Source organism: Nomia melanderi, chromosome 14 (assembly GCF_051020985.1).
Source record: "Nomia melanderi isolate GNS246 chromosome 14, iyNomMela1, whole genome shotgun sequence".
Classification (NCBI taxonomy): domain Eukaryota; kingdom Metazoa; phylum Arthropoda; class Insecta; order Hymenoptera; family Halictidae; genus Nomia; species Nomia melanderi.
Window position 1 is genome coordinate 13,650,585 of NC_135012.1, and position 20,451 is coordinate 13,671,035.

General features: G+C 37.0%; 5 protein-coding genes across 19 annotated transcripts; 2 read left to right on the forward strand and 3 right to left on the reverse strand.

The window, feature by feature from the left end:
* Positions 1-134: 134 nt before the first annotated feature.
* On the reverse strand, positions 135-3,831 carry LOC116432771 (prostatic acid phosphatase). Of its 2 annotated transcripts, XR_013000074.1 has the most exons (8): positions 3,213-3,831; positions 2,730-2,828; positions 2,168-2,590; positions 1,968-2,091; positions 1,686-1,897; positions 1,446-1,626; positions 890-1,380; positions 135-787 (listed from the first exon to the last, which is right to left on the reverse strand). XR_013000074.1 is itself a non-coding variant. In XM_031990106.2 (7 exons), the coding sequence occupies exons 1-7, from the start codon at positions 3,309-3,311 to the stop codon at positions 1,256-1,258; spliced, it is 1,263 nt and encodes a 420-aa protein (XP_031845966.1). In that variant the 5' UTR covers positions 3,312-3,831; the 3' UTR covers positions 135-1,255. The 2 variants fall into 2 exon arrangements, 1 of the variants encoding a protein (XP_031845966.1); XM_031990106.2 differs by having other exon boundaries at positions 135-1,380.
* A 331-nt stretch (positions 3,832-4,162) lies between these two features.
* LOC116432773 (uncharacterized) lies at positions 4,163-11,341 on the reverse strand. Of its 2 annotated transcripts, none has more exons than XM_031990108.2 (6): positions 11,192-11,341; positions 6,237-6,430; positions 5,984-6,146; positions 5,677-5,825; positions 5,224-5,574; positions 4,163-5,132 (listed from the first exon to the last, which is right to left on the reverse strand). In XM_031990108.2, the coding sequence occupies exons 2-6, from the start codon at positions 6,402-6,404 to the stop codon at positions 4,983-4,985; spliced, it is 981 nt and encodes a 326-aa protein (XP_031845968.1). In that variant the 5' UTR covers positions 6,405-6,430; positions 11,192-11,341; the 3' UTR covers positions 4,163-4,982. The 2 variants fall into 2 exon arrangements, with proteins under 2 accessions (XP_031845968.1, XP_031845967.1); XM_031990107.2 differs by lacking the exon at positions 11,192-11,341 and adding an exon at positions 7,621-7,771.
* On the forward strand, positions 7,776-10,152 carry LOC116432774 (uncharacterized). Of its 4 annotated transcripts, none has more exons than XM_076373879.1 (5): positions 7,776-7,919; positions 8,526-8,750; positions 8,846-9,009; positions 9,077-9,261; positions 9,333-10,152. In XM_076373879.1, exons 2-5 carry the CDS (start codon positions 8,551-8,553, stop codon positions 9,552-9,554), a joined length of 771 nt encoding a protein of 256 aa, XP_076229994.1. In that variant the 5' UTR covers positions 7,776-7,919; positions 8,526-8,550; the 3' UTR covers positions 9,555-10,152. The 4 variants fall into 4 exon arrangements, with proteins under 4 accessions (XP_076229994.1, XP_076229993.1, XP_076229992.1 ...); XM_076373878.1 differs by lacking the exon at positions 7,776-7,919 and adding an exon at positions 7,925-8,056 and having other exon boundaries at positions 9,333-10,151; XM_076373877.1 differs by lacking the exon at positions 7,776-7,919 and adding an exon at positions 7,941-8,098 and having other exon boundaries at positions 9,333-10,151.
* A 400-nt stretch (positions 11,342-11,741) lies between the features above and the next one.
* alpha-Man-Ib (alpha-Mannosidase class I b) lies at positions 11,742-14,961 on the forward strand. The gene is made up of 11 exons (XM_031990105.2): positions 11,742-11,886; positions 12,012-12,179; positions 12,275-12,431; positions 12,519-12,704; positions 12,772-12,920; positions 13,079-13,267; positions 13,340-13,527; positions 13,616-13,742; positions 13,866-14,030; positions 14,116-14,265; positions 14,355-14,961. Exons 1-11 carry the CDS (start codon positions 11,788-11,790, stop codon positions 14,571-14,573), a joined length of 1,797 nt encoding a protein of 598 aa, XP_031845965.1. The 5' UTR covers positions 11,742-11,787; the 3' UTR covers positions 14,574-14,961.
* On the reverse strand, positions 14,701-20,016 carry LOC116432775 (uncharacterized). Of its 10 annotated transcripts, none has more exons than XM_031990113.2 (3): positions 19,201-20,016; positions 17,150-17,347; positions 14,701-16,733 (listed from the first exon to the last, which is right to left on the reverse strand). In XM_031990113.2, the coding sequence occupies exons 2-3, from the start codon at positions 17,227-17,229 to the stop codon at positions 16,280-16,282; spliced, it is 534 nt and encodes a 177-aa protein (XP_031845973.1). In that variant the 5' UTR covers positions 17,230-17,347; positions 19,201-20,016; the 3' UTR covers positions 14,701-16,279. The 10 variants fall into 10 exon arrangements, with proteins under 10 accessions (XP_031845973.1, XP_031845974.1, XP_031845971.1 ...); XM_031990114.2 differs by lacking the exon at positions 19,201-20,016 and adding an exon at positions 19,071-19,166; XM_031990111.2 differs by lacking the exon at positions 19,201-20,016 and adding an exon at positions 18,760-19,035.
* Positions 20,017-20,451: the final 435 nt, after the last annotated feature.

Below are 20,451 nucleotides of genomic sequence, written 5' to 3' on the forward strand. Positions count from 1 at the left end.
GTAAACAGTAATCGTATGGAAAGTACACAATACGAAGCCGTGGTTCGATCCATTTGCGACTGTCGTGGAGCCATACCACCTCCAATACATAAACAGGTAATTTCCTTCAATTTGCTATTTCTAGAGAACAAAAATTGTTTCCATTTCTGATATGCTGTTCGTTTATTCTCTTTTAAACGACACAAAATATTACAAGTACAACACCTCTTTATCCGTATACATTGATTTTAATGTCAGATAATGAAATGTACAACAATAAAATGGTCCAGTTACGATAAATTTTCGGGCTAATTATAAATTCAAGTAAAAACATTTCTTTTCATCTTCACATATTGTCTAGATTTTCCTTTTCTTAATCTGTTGTTTTTAGTTCTTATATTTGGAGAATATAACAATCATTATTCGTGTATACATTCGCGTATATATTATAATCCAAAAGAGTGTAACTTTGAACTTGTGTATATTTCTTTTCTTTCTTTTTTCTTATGACATAAAACAGTTACGACTCTCGCTGAAATGTTACAGGTAAACACAGTTCTTACGTTTTATAATAATTATAAGTTTTAGATTTGAATAGAATCATACACAAGTGTTTCAGTCCAAAATTATATAGTATATCGTATAAACCAAATAAAAATATAATTATTCAAAGTTTTACCTCTTTTTTTTTTTAGCAATTATTAGTAATTATTATTATATAAGTTTCTTAATACTTCACTTAATCTTGCAATTATTTTGTAAACTATTTTATTCCACATCACAGATAATTTTCTCATGTTTAAAAATCCTTTAAAAATCAATTTAAGTAACTTAGCACTTGATAATCACAAAGAATGTTAGGAATCTAACATATTTTTATAAAGCTAATAAGAATTATTACGAAATTTACCTCACAAAACAACTCTGTTTCCAAAAATTACTTAGGAATACTATATAATATAATATATTTAGGTATTAGACATTCGATAGAATCCTCTTCTCTTATTAACCGTCAGCGTTTAATTTGCTTACGTTCTTGTTAATTAAAATAGTTGATCGCTGCTAGAAAAGTACAAGTGTTTCATGTTTTTCAAAATGTTGAATGCAAAGTGTGCCCTTTCTGTTTCTGTTTGTCGTGTCAACGTTTTACTTCATGATGTATGCAATAGCAGATGGAAGTTTTTCATCATTTTTATCCTGGCATTCCTAATCACGCGATTATGAAGATATTGATTATAGAATAGGTTTTTTTGTTTGAACAATACTATCTCTCTTATTATATAGGATCCGTTGTTAATCGAAGGTAATACTGATTATGTTCTCGTTTATAATGCCCATAAATAAAGCCAATTATAGATAAAATTAGTAAAACTAACATTAGTATAGAAGACGTTAGGGAGGCTGAAACATATATAAAGGATATTTAAATAATTTCCTTTCGTATACGAATTAACTGTAATACATACCAATAACTGCAGTTGTGTTAATATTATATTCAACTTTCTCCGGTTCTACTGCACATTCTTTTTCCCAATTCAAGGGTACAATATCTTTAGTTAATGCAATAAATTGGTTTAATGGACACATCGCGATACAACCAGGTAGTGTTAGAAGAGTTGGTTCGTTGCTAGAATTTTTATAGGAAACCTGCAAACGATGCACGACTGGTCAATCTATCCACGTTTACGACGTTTCCAAATACTTACTGTTACAAAATACTGATCTTTCGAGTTTATTCTTAATTCTATAAGAATCATAGCAGTGTACGGTGGACAGTGTGGATCGAATAAATTCAAAGTCATCAACATATTAGCTACAGTTTCATCGTGGGCACTATACATCCATACTTTTCTGTCCGGAATAAGTGAATTTTTTGACTTCTTCTCCATATGATCTATCATCTCTCCCAGTAATGATCCTATTATTATATTATTTTTAGTTTTTAGTTGATTTTTTACATATACACATCACAAATATTTACCGTTTACCTGACTTTAATCTTTGAAGTATTTTATTGTAAGCGTTAATTGTAAAACTTTTTGCTGCGATCGGTTTAAGTTTATCAGGAAATACTGACTTTGTCCATTCTGGTAGCGTTTTGTTGTAAATACTCTGAAAGAAATGAATCTATTTAAAATATTGATACTTAATAAAGAATATAAAGGTAAAAGTAACATGCTAATTGTACCTCTATAAATAAAACATTATAAATTTGTTCCACAGTTCTAAGGGATGAAATTTTATTTCCTGTTTTTTCTGTTAAATAAGCGTATATCTTTTCATTTTCTTCGTCTATGCGTTTCATTTCAGCAGAATTCATAACTTTTTCCAGTTCTAAATCGTATTTGGGGCAGTACTTTTTAGCAGCCAATACATAGTCTTTATCTTCGGGAATAGTATGCACTGGAATAGGCATCCATCTAATATTGTCCCATATTTGATTACCACTCGGCGGATATAGACCAGCAAGATGCGATTCTGCTGACATTAAAGTACGATCTACATCTGTACTTTGAACATAGATATCGTACGGAGAATAAAAGTTGCTTAGAAGTTGCGAATAACGTTTGCGGAGCCAACGACCAAGCAATAAATGTTGATGTTTCCCAAGCTATATACCACATAATAAACATATTAATCAACCTTTGAGTACTACAAAATTAAAAGAGATCTTAACGTACGACAAAGAAGACTTTTTTAAATATTTTATTTGTAATCGTTAAAACGTATATAACAATTAGACTACTTACATTTGTTAACTGACCATATGGTACCGGCCAAACACTTTCATTGTTGTAAGGGTCGTTTGTGTAAGGTCTTATGGGTGTCCTGTCTCCGTGTCTATATAGCTATAAAATAAATGTAACTGTGTTTAGAGCTGATGTTCTCTTAAAGGTTTACAATAGCAGAATGCTTGAAAAAAGCGAACAGTTTATTGTGTAAAGTTGCATGAATAGAAAAAGAAATACAAACGAATACGTGAAAGAAGGAATATTCAGTTGTTTGTAAACGTGTACTTTTAAATGAATTAATTAATTTAAGTATTTTCAGTTATCAGAATTTACATGCACGCGCGTGTGTGTGTGCGAGCGCGCGCGCGCGCGCGCTTTTGTGTGCACACACACATTAATTCATTGAGGTCTAACTTTCACTGACGTATAATCAATAATTGAAATTTTAATTTTCCTTTCGATGCGCTTGATTTCAGGATAAATAGTACGCTTGAAACTTACAATATTGGCGAAAACAATGTTCCCCGGATCCGTGTCTTCTGCGTGCGACAAACTCACAGTCGATAATGCCAGACTTATGATCAGTAGGTTCGTATCCATCTTTCAAATTTTGCGTTAATTTGCCTTACACTTTCAGACGTCTAATATAATAAAGGTTTCGTGTAAATGAAATAAAGCATCGATCTATTGATTATCGCGCAACCTGTGGAATATCACACGATCACATCTTATGAACGTGTGTATGTTTTCTTAGATGGATCGGAGATTACAATACGTAAATTCATGCTTGAAACGTGAGCACGCGACGCTTTAAAAGCTCAATCGTTACAAAATTCGTCCTGACACGTCGTTGTCGCCAATATCGGTGCCCTACCATTGTCGCGATCTGTAGGGTAGGGTTATTCACATGAACAGTGGTACTCATTTTAAAGATCTTTTCACGAAACACCAAATCTGTTGCATTCAAATGCCTCTACCTATCTATAATTCCATTATATTTCATTTGATCTGATCAATCTCTGTACAATTTTACTAATTAACGCTTAATTATGTATTTCTCGTAGCATCGATGGCGGTAATTCGATGAATTATCAGGCTTAGCGTACTACTCGCACGGTGTGTACTTGTTGTGTTAGTAGAGATACGGTTATCGCGATAAATTACCATTAATTATTGAATATCAATTTCGTAATTGCTTTAAACAATTTGATACCTGTATTATGCATATTACACACACATGCTTCAAAGTTAATCAATGCTGACAGATTTCTATAATTATTTAGACACAGGATTGTACTAATAAGTATTCAAGTATAAAGCATCAAGGGAAGGTATTCGCAAGAAATATAAATTTATTACAATAATACAAGAAGAAATTTAGTGAATTTTTGAAGGGTCGTATAACAATTGATAGTATGGAATGATTATTTGTGAAAAATTACAAAAGGTAATAACTTATAATTAAAAATTGTATATTTTTATACAATGTTTGTACATAAATTTCATAATACAATTACTTTAAACTTAATATTACATGAAAATAATTGAAAAATAGGATTCGACTGTATAATAAAGAACAGTAATATAACCATTCTAAATAAATTACAGTTTTGTTGCGATCTTTATTTATTTATTTATTTTTTTGTTTTGTTTTGTTTTGCTTTAAGATTGAATATTTTAATAAAGTCTATTTTATACCTTTAACCTGAATTCACAATATAAAATTTGTATATAATATCTTTGCTTTTATATTACAATATATGAATACATATAATTATTTATCATACATATAAGTCACCTTAGGTACCAAATTATTTCACCTGTTTTGAATATATAAACATACTCAAAGACTAACGGATCTTTTCCCGTCAATTATCGTCTTTTAAAATAAATAAATCTTTCTGTACACATTGCTACACATACAATTGTGCGAGCATTTATGAAATTTGAGAATTTTACACAATTAGTTTATACAATTACTATGCTAAACTGATTTTCTACAGAATAAAGATATTTCTTTATCGATTCTTGCAGGGCATCAAATGAACTACGAAATTCATTTCTAAATTATAGTTCCTTAAAAAACAACAATAACAACAACAACAATAATAATAATAATAACAATAATAATAATAATAATAATAATAATAATAATAATAATAATAATGCTTCTCTACACGATAGTACCTACAAGTTTCTGTGTCTTTTACGTTTAACGTTACTTAATGATGAGTAATTGCATAAGTTTTGAACAAAACAGCTACATTTAGATCACAGTCTCCGTTGACGATAGCGTTGTGTAAATAAAATCAAAAATTGTACTATAAGCGGCCATAAAATTAATATAGTGAATAATCTCGGAGAACATTCCGGTAATGGCCACCATTTTGAGTATGAAGTTGTCGCTGTTGTTGGTTGTCTCTGAAATGTAGTAATATGCCAGTCAAAAATTAAGCGTGAGAAAAGATGCAGTATATCTCGAATAGAGCTTCAATAAAGAAAATAAACTTACAACTTGCGGAGCCAACGCGTGTAATGCTTGGCCTTCTAAGCTACGCACTCTAGCTGTAATTCTATCCAAGTCTCTTTGTAAATTCTGCATAGTTGTCGCTATTTGATTGTAAAAATCAACATTCGATTTTTCATCTCTTTTACTCCGTTGCCTGGTCCTTTCTTGTTTACTGTCTATCACCGTTTCCGTGTAACCATTTATATTAGTGTATCCATTAGTCAATTCTACAGAATTTTCCTTTGGTACAATTGGCTCGCTAATTACATCATTAGTAACATTTAATACATTCAGTATTTTTTGGCTTGAAGTAGAGGTTTTCGTTGCGTCCTTCTGCGAACGTTCCGGAGCAGTCTGTAAGTAAATAATTAATAATTTGCAAATCAAATCGTACCGATTAAAGATCAGAACCTGTTTATTCAATTTTATATACTTTTCATAACATCGATAGCTTACTTCGACGGTATCTATGAATTCTTCTTCTTCGCCATCTGTATCCGGTGGCAATGGACTTGCACTGTTACTACTGGCTGGGCTAGTTTCTAAACTACTCGCAATATGTCTGGTCATGCTGCAAACCCTGTGCGGTGACGTTTCTCTGGATGCTGTGCAACATAACTATTATCAATTTTTAATTGTTTTAATATATCATCTTAACTATTTAATCGATGCAAGAGTCTTTGTTCGATCAGAAATTATTTATGATCAGATGTTTACGAAGGAGTTATCGACAATTGTATTATCATTGTGTATGAACACCAACCAAGGGGTGAGCCAGACAATGGTGAGCCAGGTTGTGAACGCATACGTTCCAAAACAGGGCCGACAAGTAGTTCCAAATCTTCTTGTGGAACACTCTCGTAAAATGTATCCAGACTACCGAGAAAATTAGCTACTTTATCCGTATAAGACATGGTTTCCACAATCTAGTACAGTATATAGATCGAGTATTAAAAATAATGACAGTTAAATATTTCATTAAATATAATACAATTACGTTCTTTCGCAAAATTAACCTTTTTCAATTCTTCCACATAATTATTCATAGCTTCGGTTGTACTCATGTTACCTAAACGACACCAAGCTTCCCACTTGGCTTTTTTAACTACTTCCCAGAAAGCAGGTTTCGAATGTTGGCATGGTCCTTCTGTCGCTTGTTTATAGTATGCATAGAAACGTAACATAACTTCATTGCTAGGTTGATACGCTCCTGAAATATAGTAAAGACATGGAAAAAAAAATACTTAAAAGCAAAGTAAAAGAATTAGATTTTATTTTTCCAAGTAATAAAATATATGAAGTTATTTAAATAAGATGCATAACTGAGTTTAACCTTTGCTCAAACACTGATAAGATACAATAAAATTCAATTGTGTTAGTTATTTAATTTTAGGCATTCGTTTCCAACATAATATTTAAACTTTAAACTTTTTGCAAAAAAAGAAGGTCAAAGATAAGTATCGTAAACGTATGTGTGGCTGTTGAAGAAGAATGTTCAGGTTTTAAACTAAAAGTATAGTTCACCCATACCTGTCCAGTTAGAAAGTGAAATGAGAATACTCACACATGTACTTGCAATAAATGGAAAGTACATTTCCGCATCTATGAATTTAATAACATTCGATACAACGCAAAAGTGAATTTGCTTAAAAAAAAAAACAAAAGAAAACAGAAGAAAGAAGAAAAAATATTAAAAAAAAATAAACAGTTCTAAGAATTCTAAAGTAAAATGAAGCAGAAATAGGTTTTATTGTAGTTTCCAAGATTCGGAGAGCCAAGTAACACGTAAAAGTGATTAAACTACGAATAAACTATTACGACTTTTTGTCATTTAACGCGTCGACTTATTATCGTCAGAATTGTTCGCCGCTTGTTGCGGCTAAACAATTCGTTTCGAACGTGCTGTAAAAGGACATAGTTCGTCGTTAGAAAGCAGGGAACAAAGGAATACGGAAAAGAATGGTCCGTCTTAATGAATCGAAATGAAAAGATAGAGATAAAAATGTTGTCAAGTCAGCCGTGAACTTTGTACGATTGCTTCGCGTTACGAGCAGCTTGTTCACATTTAAACATATCCTCAATTTCCATATTACGAACGAAAGGAAAAAAAGGAAGAAAAAATATAGTTGGACAGGTCTGACGCGTAGAAAAGAAATGGTTTTCAGAAGAAAAAGTAAATACGAGAGGTATACTGCACACATACGCGACTCGCGATCGTGCCTCATGGGAACTGTTGTTTTACAGTTCGAAAGACAACGAAAAACAGGGACTCGAAAAGAGGATTGACTTTCCTGAAGAAATGAAATATCTAATAGACGTTGATACAGCGAGATATCCGATCGAAATGAGTCCGACTAATTGACTAATTGACTAATTGATTAATTGACTGGAAAAGTATACCATTTTTTGGCAGGCTCCTGATCACATTAACAGCCGCGTGAAACTTCTCCTCTGTCGTCATGGCAAGGTCCGTAGTTTTTCAACAGATAGATACACACGCCTGTTCGTTACTACGTTTCTTCGTGTCTTGTGTATATCGACCGATTCGAATCGAGTTACCCGGTGTTATTTCGAACGAAGACTTTTTCAAACAGACACATGAATCGGTCTATTTTGAAATTGAATGAAAAATTACATAAACAGGAGGTAGAACGAGCAAATGACAGATCACCGATTGATGACTAGCGATCGTCCGTCCGGTAATCATAGATTCACCACGGCGCATGCGCGTTAAGTGATTGGACATTTAACCCCTTCTTTGTTACAATCTGCCACTATTTGCCACCGGTCGCATATGGAACGAGAGCGCACGAGAACAGCTCGAGAAAACCAAGAGGTTGCTGTTATCGGTTGCAAAATTACAATACCGCAGGAAACGGTGAACTTTGCAAGATGCGAATGGAATTAAACTAAACTACTATAGCTTTCAGACGAGACTCTAAGAAATTCTGTAGTTCCGTTTTCATTCGATCAAATCGAAAGTTCCTTCTAAGTTACGTTCACTTCGGGTGTTCCTGTACGTTTACCTTGAACCGTGAACCACCTTGTCATTTGAAACAAGCTGGCTGGTCGCTTCAATTTTCTCTAAAACAATTGATTTCATCTTACCTACGAAACATGTTGATTCACATTAGAGAACCGATGCGTTCGGTTACCGCGTGTATACGGAATGTACGGCCGAACATGTTACGAGTCTAATTTCCCGATCGGGTATATACCATGGGTAGCGCCCGTCAGAGATCTTAGAGATTATACTTGCGTGTAGAAATATTTTTACAACTTTCATTTCTTTCTTTTTCGAACAGATTCAAGTTTTCCAAGGAAGAAACGATGTCGACCTATCGAGGTCGTGGTCGTGGTCGTGGATGGATTCAAGATGACAAGGATCCACCTCCTAAGCCAGGAAACCTGTTACGTACAGAGGATGCCGATTGTAATACCAATCTTGTTGATATCGTCAATAGCGTCACCGATGAAAATTTGGAGCAACAGGCTGAAGAATTTATAAAGCTTATCGATAGTGATTTCAAGTAATATACGGATGCTGAGTATCCGGTACTTTTTAATTACATTTAAGGTATGCCAATTTTCAATTGTATCAATTCGTTCCATCGATTATTTCTAGAGAAACATACGATAAACTACACGAGTGTGCTAGAAACGATAAAGAATTTGGTCAGAAGCTTCTACGGCTTGTACGACGTTCGCGTACTCATCCACAAGCGGAGTGTGCGAAATCCATGGGTATATTTAAATACGTAATAAATACTGTGCAGAACAATTATGAAGGTATATTAACGCATTGTTAATTTATGTAGTTATTTATCCCGACTAATTTAGTATATTTCGTTTCCAGAAAGGATAAAAATTAGACAGGAGAATACTGTTCAATTTTATAACGACATTTATCTACTGTCCGAACTTGTGACTTATTTTACATCGGGCTGTATGATGTCATGTGTACTGGGAGCAATGTTGGACTACATGGAAATGTTACTGGAAACAGCATCCGCGGAAGACATACGCATGTTCACGGAACAAGTATTTAAATAATACAATTTCACATTTCACTCGACTTCTATCGTTTACCGAAGTTAATATCGTATTTTCAGATAACCGTTCATGGAAAGTTGATCGGTGCCACACACAAGATTAAAATGGATGAATTAATGATAATGGCCAGACAAGTACTAATCAAAAATGATTTCTCACCTACGTCTCGTCAAATGTTATTGTACGCGATAGACTTGGTTAATCAAAATTTCGAACCATTACCTAAAAACTTACAAGAATTCTATGAGCTACAATTGGGGAAAAATTTCATACAACAGTGATTCTCGACGTAAAGATAATGGAAATTGTAATTTCAGTCTAAATTCGAAAGAAGATTTTGCGATAATATATATATTCCATCGAAAATTGTACGAGATCGTTAGATGATAACGTCGAAAGAACGTCGTTTCAGCGATCGAAACTTAAGAAGAAAATAAAATAGTAATACTCGATTGAATTCTAAGAGGTGTAGAGTGGTCACGTCAGAAATAACAATCACGCCAGAAAACGTAAATTCTGCAACGAACAAAATCAATTCTGGAGAATGTTCACTGGTCTATGTGATATTACAATACGATGCAATGTAACGCTACATTGGACGAAGATTCTATGTATAAACGAGCAGGAGATTTTATTATAAACTTGGACTGTTATTTAGGATAAATACTTACATATTTACCAAAGTAATAAATATAAGAATAAAAACGCAACACGAAAATTGACCATATCACAACCTAAAGTGGTTCTAGTCTGGTAGAAGTTTGAGGAGGTAAACATTGGTATAAAAATAATTCTATGTTGCGCTAGTTTTAAGGAAAAATTCGATCGCATTTATTATATTCAAATAACTCATTCAAATAAAATTTGTGCGTATCGTATTGTAGTGCAGAACACGTTCATTTTCCCCCTATCCTTTCCCCCTAGCATTTCTAGAAGCACTGCAATCCCTAATTTCAAATCTGCTAAGAAAAAATCATAATCTAGAATTAGAGCGAATTCACGATTGCGCGACCCATCGTCGATCAATTCCAGGAATTAGATAAGTTTCGAAAGTAATTTTTTTCAATAATTAAATATCCAGAAGGATAGCGAGTAAGACTGGAAATTGCCGTATATTTGTTTTTTCTTTCCAGAAGTCGGGGAACAGAATGAAATGTTTTCCTTCTATGTAGAATCAATCCAAATGTTCTATAATTAACTGTTGTTTGTGAAATACTTGATAAAAATTTGATTATTAACAGAGAATAGTCGTGTTTGATCTATTGAAATGCCCACTTCCTTATCCCGGTTTGCTCCCATGGCGCCACATGGCGCCACATAGCGCGAGACCGGTGAAACTTGTAGTGAAATAGTGGTATCGGAGACTGTCCGCTAGATGGCGGCACCACCAATTAACCAATTCTGGGAAACGGTCTATTTTGCCATCTAAATATTAATTGGTTGAAACGATAATGTAATCTCTCTGTCGGTATCTTGGATACATGCTTAAATCTATACGGAACATTATTTTATAGATGATGAGTTTGTATCAGCAGATCTGAAATTAGGGCTTTCAATGGTCTACCGAGAAATCTCTGTTACAATTGAAACAACCTTTTTGCCGAACGTTCTTAGATATATCTACAGAAGAGAAACTCAAATATAATTCTATATTTTATACGTTACAGTGTTACTTGCTTGTCGATCAAGAAACACTTTGCAAATAAACAATGAAATCTTGCAAGCTTTTCAGTGGTTACCGCTAGTGTGGTTCTTCCGAAGGATAGAAGTGAACGAATGGTATCGATATGAAATTGAAATAAAAACGCTTATCGATACCATGTATAGATAGAAACGAATAAAATCTAAATAGTTGAAATAGTTGTGTTGGAATAGTTTGAATTGTTCTCGCAATGGGCAAGTAGCCAAGTGTACTTACTGTCATTCAAATATTTCACGAACGAAAGCGTGTCCACTGGGGACCAAGAAGAGCTTGATCGTATTATACGCGATACATTTACAAAGTAGAACTTCTCTTTCGAGAATATTTCTACGAATATACACAAGTTCTATGAAAAAAAAACTGTACGATGTCGTACGATAGATACGCGTATGCGTAAGTAGAGGAACATTTGTACGTCGCACGCAAGTAGATAGACGCATACACACAGAGAGAGAGAGAGAGAGAGAGAGAGAGACATAGAACTCGTCGTTCTGCATTAGTACTGGCTATAATAACTCAGGTTAAATAGAGACACCGAAACCAGGTGAAATGCCGCGGCGTATTGTCAACAGTCGCAGGATTGGGTTTTGACATCGATAGGTGTGGATCGTTCGCGTTTATGGAATACTGGCTGTGTACATTTCTATCGTCGACTGCCGAGAGCAGTGTATTTAACGGCAAACATGTTTGATCTGCATTATATAAATGAAGACCATCGTATTTAACGTGGCTCAGTGGCATTATCGTTTCTTGAAGTGTTCTGGCTTTCGTCACCGTTCTATCCGCCAGAACAACTTAACCTCGGCAGAAATATGTTTCCACCGAAAGATATTGCCAAGACGGATTACATTAGCTTAAATATTCAGGAAGGTGCAACTTTTACACGTGGAACGTCCCGCAGTCTTTGGAGGGTAAGGCTCTCCGATAATATTTACACTTTTCGGAATACCTTTAATTCATATTTCCAGCGTAAAATGGGAACGTTTGCGCACAGATTTTATACGTACAGATAATCAACCTTTATCCCTTCTTACAGCAATGGAATCAGTTGTCAAGGTTTCAAAGAAACATCCTTTATTTCATAGTCGTTACAATTATATTAATTATATTTTATTTGTTACCTGGTGATAATAAGAACGGAGTTTTGGACGAAAGCGATTACAACAATATAGAGATAGTGCAAGACACTTTGAAATACGAGAAGGTACGAAAGATAGAATAGATTGTCCTTGAAACTGATATATTATATATATTATTTGGTACAGCCTACAGAAATTTAGGCAATAATGGAATTTATAGGCAATAGAAGACATCGTAGTGGATAACGTAAACCAAGAACGCAAAGATGGCGGAGAGGTCATAGAAGAACCTGAATTCCAACCAGAGATAAATCAAGCGGACGACGATCAAATCGGGGAGCCTCCACAACCTAAACCGAACGCGCTTAAATTCAGTGGTAATGTTACGGTTAAGAAAATGTCGAGGAAACTTGATTTTTCTATTGGTTTGTCGATAATTTAACGTTAAGCTCCCTAAATTTTAGGTCCGCAAAATAATCGACAAAAAGCTATAGTTGCGGCGTTTAAGCATTCATGGAACGGGTACAAAGAGTATGCCTGGGGTCACGACAACGTTAAGCCCATTTCCAGAAAATACCATGAATGGTTTGGCTTGGGACTTACTATAGTCGATTCTCTAGATACCATGTATATGATGGGTTTAAATAATGGTAGGATTAAATACTTTTAGTAGATTCCGAATAATATAATTTTCATTGACGCAAGTTTATTTTATAGAATTTTTAGAAGCCAAGGCATGGGTCGAGAAAAGTTTGATATTCACTCTAAATAGGGACGTGAATTTATTCGAAGTTACCATTAGGGTATTAGGAGGTTTATTATCGGCATATCATTTATCGGGTGATAAGATTTTTTTAAATAAAGCTGTAAGTCTTTCTAACGATATTTTATCGAGAATATTCGAATGTGTCTACGTGTTACGCAACTAACGGTTGTTTAGCAACTGTTAAAAGAACGTAACGATACATATATATACATATATATATATATATATATATCGGTTGTAATGTTTATCATCGTACAGGCACAATTAGGAGATCGTCTGATGCCGGCGTTTTCCACTACATCGAATGTTCCTTACTCCGATGTAAATCTTGGAACCAATACTGCGCATAGTCCTAAATGGGGTCCCGATAGCAGCACTAGCGAAGTCACTTCGATTCAATTAGAGTTTCGAGATCTTAGTCGTAATACAGGGGAACCGAAATACGAGGTAATTCTCCGAATACGTTGATCGTTTCTCGTTACTAATGCTTATGCCTCGAATCGTACGATTATACGACAGGAAGCGGTAGCGAAAGTGTCGGAGCATGTTCATCGTTTAGAGAAATACGATGGATTGGTGCCCATATTCATTAATGCGAACACTGGACAGTTTCGAGAGTTTGCAACAATCACGCTCGGTGCACGCGGCGACAGTTATTACGAGTATCTATTGAAACAGTGGATTCAAACGGGGAAAACTATCAATTAGTTAGTGTGTTTTTAAAAGTATACAGTCAAGCGTTCACACGTATTCGCGACACGATTCAAATACATTCTTCTCTCGAAATCTTTTCAGTCTGCGAGACGATTATTCGTTAGGTATTTCTGGAACTCTGAAACACCTGGTAAAACAAACTGCGAGTAAAAAGTATGTTTTCATCGCGGAACTGGTTGGGGCGAACAAAGAAGTAAAACCAAAAATGGTACGGCGAAATCCAAGTATTTTCAGATAATTTCAGATACTTTCAGATACTTTCAGATACGCGAATCTGTTAGTTTAGTTTGATTTACTTTAACGTAAATGTAGCGGATAATTGAATTTACAGGATCATCTGACATGTTATTTAGGAGGTACTTTGGCTTTGGGAGTGCATCACGGTTTACCTTCCGAGCATATGGATCTTGCGAATGAACTCGTTAAAACTTGCTACCAGACATACGCGATTCAACCGACATTTCTAGCGCCAGAAATTACTTACTTCAATATGCAGGTAATACGACGGTGTATCATCGGTTCTACAGAGATACACACACTCGTACCTATGCGACTTGTAAATGATTTTGCTTCGTGCACAGAATGCCGAAGAAGAGAAATCAATGGACATGTATGTGAAAATACACGACGCTCACAATCTATTGAGGCCGGAATTCATCGAAAGCCTGTTTTACATGTGGTACTTTACTGGAAATAAAACATTTCAAGATTGGGGATGGCAAATATTTCAAGTGAGCAACGAATCGATCTTACTCTTTTCTCTAGAGATTGTTATGATTATTACTAAGGATTAATTATCGATTCGAACGCGGTTTCGCAGGCTTTTGAGAATTACACAAAAGTGGAGAAAGGCTACACCAGTATCGGTAACGTGCGAAACATTTTTAATACTCGTCAGCAAGATATGACTGAAAGCTTCTGGTTCGCTGAAACTCTCAAGTACTTGTACTTGTTGTTCGATGACACGAGGCAGTTGATAGATTTGGAGAAATGGGTATTCAATTCCGAAGGACATCCACTTCCCATATACGAATCGTAATTCGACGCGCACGCTCGGTAGAGTACTAACTGTAAGTATTTTTCAAGGCCAGTCAAACGATCCGAGGACAAACCATTAGTCGGATCGAATTCGTCCGTTGGCACGAATTTCGAAAGATTTCTAAAGATTTCTAAAGATTTCTAAAGATTTCTTGCAAAATTTTTCTACAGCATCATGCTACACAATGAAAAGCACACAGACCTTGTACATTACCAATTATAACTAATTAACCATTTATACAGACTTTTTTTTACTAATTTCCCCGTTTAGAAGCGAACATTTGAAAAAATCGAGTGTAGAACAATCTGTGGTAAATAGGTTGATATTGTAGATCCTATTTATGGAAAGTGTATGAAAATTGTTGAGTACAATCTTGTAAAATAGAAAATACTCTGTTATTTGTAGCCTAACCAAGACACCTACTCCCATTCTTTTCTTCGTCTATCTCCATTTTCAAATTGAACATTACTCGAAGAGGGTAAATCACTCGAAGCATTTTCAAAGATCCTAGTCAAAGCTAAACCATGCTTTTATTAATAAATACAGGATATTATTGCATTTCTCTCTCTCTCTCTCTCTCTTATTAGAATGTAGTTTTTATTTATTCTATGTACATTGCAAATGATATTATCGTGAATTTTATAGCGTCGGTGTATTTAGGCAGGAGATTAAGGAAACATTCTTTATGCTATCTAAACGTATTAAATCGGATAAATGTCATTTAAACGGAGTTTAATCGATAGGCAAATGTAACGTGTACAAAATAATCGATAGAACGTTTTTCTACTATCACGACAGTGAACAATTGTACATCCTTTTCATTGTTTTTATTCTATTTTATTGTGTTGTATTTTTATGTATTTTATATTATATTATATTATATTATATATTATATTATATATTATATTATATATTATATTACATTATATTACACGATATTACATTATATACTGTATCAAGCGAGACGAGATGAGACGAGACGAGATAAAGTGGAATGAATTTAAATAAAATAAAATTAAATTACATTTGCATAAATATCAGTCATACTTATATGTCCCGAACGAACGATCCTCGAAGAGCTCGATTATTCTCCATCCAGCGAAAAACCTATGCCTCTTGGAAAGTAAACGGTTTCCCGTAACGTTGAATCATCGATCGATCAAGAATAGAAAGCATCGATCAGGAAAGAGTACCGTGGAACAGGACTCGGATCCGTTCTGGAACTGTGCGTCTCTATCGTTTGGAAAGCTTGCGAGATTCGAAACGTATAAACTAACTCGCGAGAAGCCTCTGGTATCATGGCAGTGTGATTTCACATGTACGTATGCGCTTGCGTGTCGCCGGAACTTGCTAAAAGCTGAACAGTACGAAAAATACGAGAAATCTGAATCTATTATATCGAGAAGTGTTACGGCACTTGAGCAGCAGTCTTTCCGAGCGAACGATTACAAAGTACTTGCCTACTATGTCTACTATGCGTTTCAACGCGTTTAATAATATCGTTTATTCCGTACACAGTAGCTACGTATACATGTAAACAGAGATTCCTCCTCCCGATTCGACGCGACAAATGTTTAGTCGCGCGTCGCGAGCATTCAGATAGAAAAATAGAAAAATAGAAAAATAGAAAAATAGAAAAATAGAAAAATATGGAAATATGGAAATGTGGAAATGTGGAAATGTGGAAATATGCGAGTATAAAAATATTAAAATATCACGCACTCGCAACACTGCTGCGTGAAATATATACAGTCGACGATACAGGAGTTGTCGTTCGGTCGAACGACCGGTTTCTTCTCGTCCGCGTCGATGCCGTTCTTCTCGATTTTCGGCTGAATTTCGGACTGAATTTCCGGCTGACTCGGGGACCGCAGGTGAAGCGACGAGTCCGATTCGCGCTCAGACTCGGTTAAAATGCTCCGTGATATCGGCACCGTGCAAACGGTGTCGTTCTCGATCGTCTCGGTGTCGGTGGTGTCGGTCGAGTCGAAATTCGAATTCAACGGTTTACTCGTCGCCGAAGGTGTGTTGGGTGTAGTGGGTGTGGTAGGTGTGGCCGACGTGATTTTACCGAGACACGCGTGATCCGGTACGTCATAGTCCACCAGCGGTATAGAATTCCTGGTCTGCAGCGTCGTCGAGTCGCCAGTCACGATCACACTGCAAGCAGAAATGCCTTTTCTTCGTCATTTCGAAACCTTATTGCTTTATTGCTCGACGATTTATCGAATAGCCAAGAAAACGAGAGTTCGCTCGCGATCGTTCGGTTCGTTTCGTTTCGTTTCGTTTCGTTTCGTTTCGAAAACAAGATACAGTACCATCCTCGACTGTCGTCGTCGCTCTTTTCCAAGAATATCGTTTGTTTGTCGCGCGTTACGCCATCGAACGCAACCAATTTCTAACTATTTTATTATTACCATATCTTATTCTATCATGGAAAACAAAGAAACGCGCGAAAAAGGAGTCCGCGCCGTCTTCTTCCTTTCCTCCCCTTTCCGTCTTCCCATCGCGTACGCTGCATACGCGTGGGCGCATTCGAGGAAAACTGGCGAAAAATCTTAGAAAGAAAAACATACCACCTAGCTTTCGTGCACGGTTGCATTCTACTCTTTTCCTCCGACGTCAGAGCGGTATAATAGAAGACTTGTCTGTCCATTATCGATCGATCGGACCGATGCTTCGAAAGTTAGATCCTCTCCCCTCGGTGGTGCGAATCGCACACCGCGTTTCACGTGCTCGTTGCCGTTCTCTCCCTCTTCCTCCTTCTCCTCCTCCTGTTTCATTCCAAGGAACAAACATCACCGGTCACGCATTTTTCTTGATCCGCGCGCGCGGCTCGTTTTCTTCGGTACTTTCGAAGTTAGCATCTACCGATTCTACCTCTCGATCGAATCGATTCGTTTTCCATGCCGGTACCGTTACGGGGAGGAGGAGAAGAGGAACGAGTGGAAGGAGCATCGAAACGTTGCGTTTCGAACGAACGCGACCGATACGCCTCTACGAGCGTGCCATTTTCTCCGCAATTTTCAATCGCCGGACCGAACCGAAGAAAAGCTGGGCAAAGGAAAAGGGACCTGTTCTCTGTTCGAATCGATACAATTTTCTCGTAAAAGAAGAGAAACGTACGAAAGGCACGAGAGAGCGAGGCAACGCTACGTCGCACACTGTCGTTTCATTTACGATTGTCGCGATGGAAAACGATGCCGCTCTGCTGCTGCGGAAAACGTCATATCAGAAATAGGATTACGTTCGATGCCACGAGAAGATACCGATCACGAATCGGAGACGGATGTTCCAAATTGCACGTTCGAACACACTCGTCCTCTGTGGAAAATTGAAACGTAGCTCGCGGTAACGGATCGAGGCGCGAACAATTCGCGCGGCGTTCGTCGTTCAACTGCGCGCCATCCGACCTGGCTCGGAATGCCGGCGACGAAGCGCGTGCGTTAGGTTTCACGTGCTCGAGCGACAGCGCGATTCCGAACGTCGGACGAATCGTCTCGACCTTCTTCGTTTCGCCCGAAACGAACGATCGAACGAATGATGCAACGATAATCGAGTTACAAGACGAACAATCTCTACGGTTATTCCTTCGGGGGTTCGGGACTGCGGCTTATTCGTTATTATTCGAAATCTCGACACTCGATACCGTACAATGATATCCGTCGCCGAGTAAAAGGATCTTATCGAGGGCAGCTGAAAAAGAATGTTTGCTGGATGAAAGTTTCGCAAAACCACAACCGGAGTCGGTGTCGATTCTCAGAAATTACATAACCGGCCGATTTATTATTAGCGTCGCGATCGTCGCGATACTCCCGAACGATCCGATTCGCGCGTCACGCGAGCCTGAAGATGCTGCGATCGCTAAACAGATTTCTTTAGGCCGGCACACCGTTATTATTACAGGATCTATACTATGCTCGCACTTGCTCGCACTTGCTCGAACAACATGAGCAAATAAACGTCACGACCCGCGTCGTTTCAACTATCGAATTTGAAATTTGAAATTTTACTCGATCGATTCGCCAAGGGAGTCCCGATGCGTTGAAATACGCGTGCTGCGCGGTACACGATAAACACGAGCACTTTACTCGCGTACGAATAACGGTAGAAGAAAAACAAGGCTCGGAGAAAAAACGCTTAACCTCGAAATCCGCGGAATCGGGTTGCTCGTGTATCGACTTACTCGTAGGAGCCACGCTGTGCCCATGGATTCTTGAAACGCATCGCCCACGAATCTCGCGACTGTCTAATCGTTCGAACTTGAAACGGACACTCTCCTCGATTACACTCGCTTATATCGAAGAACCATTGGCAACGAGACGTTGCACGACATTTCGCTCCAACTGAACGCAAAACACTGCCAAGACCACGCGCGACAAGCGAATTTTACAGTGGGAACGAACAGGGGAACAGAGGATGAAAGAGCGCCCCCTCCCTTCGGCGACTAATTTCAAATTATCTAGAATATATAGTTTCGCCGATACAAGTACATACCCGTCTACACAGCTACGTACATAGCATATTTTCTTCTTTGTTGTTCTCGACGAGATTAAACGGAGCTATTTACACGAGTATCCGAGCACCGTGTACGTTCGAACAAATTTGGACAATGTTTGAAAACTACCTGTTAGATGTGTCCGGAATTTCTTCGACATAAACATCTGCACGCGTGGTAATTGTCCAGTCTTGCATCGTGAGTTGCTTCTCGCATGACAACAAAACGTGGGCTGCACTAGAAATGCAAACCGATCTTCCCAAAAGCGAACCTGTTTCTCGCTCGACTCGCTCTCTTCTCTTTGCTTCCTCTCATTCGATTATGCACATTGTCCTTCGCTCGTTATGCTATCTGCATATACGTAAATAGGCTCGCCGTTCAAGGTTCCTGCACGCGGCGCTCATTATCGCCTTTCGGTTTCTCTACCCGTCTTCCGTCTCAATCTCAAACTTTTTACCCGTGGAGAAACAAATTTTCATTTATACTATTCGCTTTGTTTACACTTTATTCTTCTTTCGTTCTAACATGACGCGTATTCGTATACATGTGCGCATATTATATATACATATATATACGTATATCAACACATGCACACACAGTCGCGTCTGACAATTATTACAAGTTTAAGCTACTCTCCGGTGAGTAAGACGTTTCTTAAGAGCCAAGAAAATATCAAATACCAAGTACCATTATACTCGTGGTACATACGTCTTCTCTTTTCTAGGAAACGGAAAACAACTCATAGCTAATTAAACCACGATCAAGACCGTTTCTTATCGTTGCGAAATCTCGCAGTATCGAATAAGAAATTTCTTTCGTTTCGATTATCCTGCACGTAAGACAATTCTACACCAGAATAACACACACGAATCGTATTCGACGCACTCGACGCGTTCAAACCGTTCAACCCCTTCAATGGCTGAATATCAACTGATGCCAACTGCCACTGACCGCAATGACAATTCTCACGTGTGGCAGAGCCATCTAGAGAAATACTATTGATTAAAATTGTTTCGCGTGCTCGCTAGAGGGCTACCAACATAATCTCAATTATCGCAAGTTGCGATATTCTTCGATGTATAACAGCAACTTTAGAGTTTGATCGTTTTCTCGAAACGTTTTCCGGACAACATTTGTAATATTCGCGCACACTTGTAACCGAACGTTTTGCAGCTACCCAAATAAAAAAAATTCTTCTCAGCCTTTCTCATGTTCTTCGTTACAAGTCTAGCCTTCTTGTTTCGTCTAGAAACGATCTATCCGACTTATTTAAAAATTATCTTTCAATTTGAAAGTTTAAGAAATCCTGCCGAAACGTATAAGCGAGTAAGTATTCGTATCATTTTTAATAATTACTGCGCATGCGTTGAAATTTTACAA

Excerpts from the sequence above, each read along its gene's own strand:
- LOC116432771 (XM_031990106.2), bottom strand. The coding sequence starts at position 3,311 with ATGGATACGAACCTACTGATCATAAGTCTGGCATTATCGACTGTGAGT. Across the intron at positions 1,627-1,685 it reads AAGATCAGTATTTTGTAACA|GTTTCCTATAAAAATTCTAG; the intron begins GTAAGTATTTGG and ends CATCGTTTGCAG. Across the intron at positions 1,381-1,445 it reads TAACACAACTGCAGTTATTG|CCTCCCTAACGTCTTCTATA; the intron begins GTATGTATTACA and ends TATATGTTTCAG.
- LOC116432773 (XM_031990107.2), bottom strand. The coding sequence starts at position 7,681 with ATGACGACAGAGGAGAAGTTTCACGCGGCTGTTAATGTGATCAGGAGC. Across the intron at positions 6,431-7,620 it reads CAGGAGCCTGCCAAAAAATG|GAGCGTATCAACCTAGCAAT; the intron begins GTATACTTTTCC and ends ACTATATTTCAG. Across the intron at positions 6,147-6,236 it reads ATGTGGAAGAATTGAAAAAG|ATTGTGGAAACCATGTCTTA; the intron begins GTTAATTTTGCG and ends ATACTGTACTAG.
- LOC116432774 (XM_076373876.1), top strand. The coding sequence starts at position 8,390 with ATGTACGGCCGAACATGTTACGAGTCTAATTTCCCGATCGG. Across the intron at positions 8,751-8,845 it reads CTTATCGATAGTGATTTCAA|AGAAACATACGATAAACTAC; the intron begins GTAATATACGGA and ends GATTATTTCTAG. Across the intron at positions 9,010-9,076 it reads TGTGCAGAACAATTATGAAG|AAAGGATAAAAATTAGACAG; the intron begins GTATATTAACGC and ends TTTCGTTTCCAG.
- alpha-Man-Ib (XM_031990105.2), top strand. The coding sequence starts at position 11,788 with ATGTTTCCACCGAAAGATATTGCCAAGACGGATTACATTAGCTTAAAT. Across the intron at positions 12,921-13,078 it reads AGATTTTTTTAAATAAAGCT|GCACAATTAGGAGATCGTCT; the intron begins GTAAGTCTTTCT and ends ATCATCGTACAG. Across the intron at positions 13,528-13,615 it reads ACGGGGAAAACTATCAATTA|TCTGCGAGACGATTATTCGT; the intron begins GTTAGTGTGTTT and ends AAATCTTTTCAG.
- LOC116432775 (XM_076373881.1), bottom strand. The coding sequence starts at position 17,108 with ATGCGCCCACGCGTATGCAGCGTACGCGATGGGAAGACGGAAAGGGGA. Across the intron at positions 16,750-16,990 it reads CCATGATAGAATAAGATATG|GCATTTCTGCTTGCAGTGTG; the intron begins GTAATAATAAAA and ends GACGAAGAAAAG.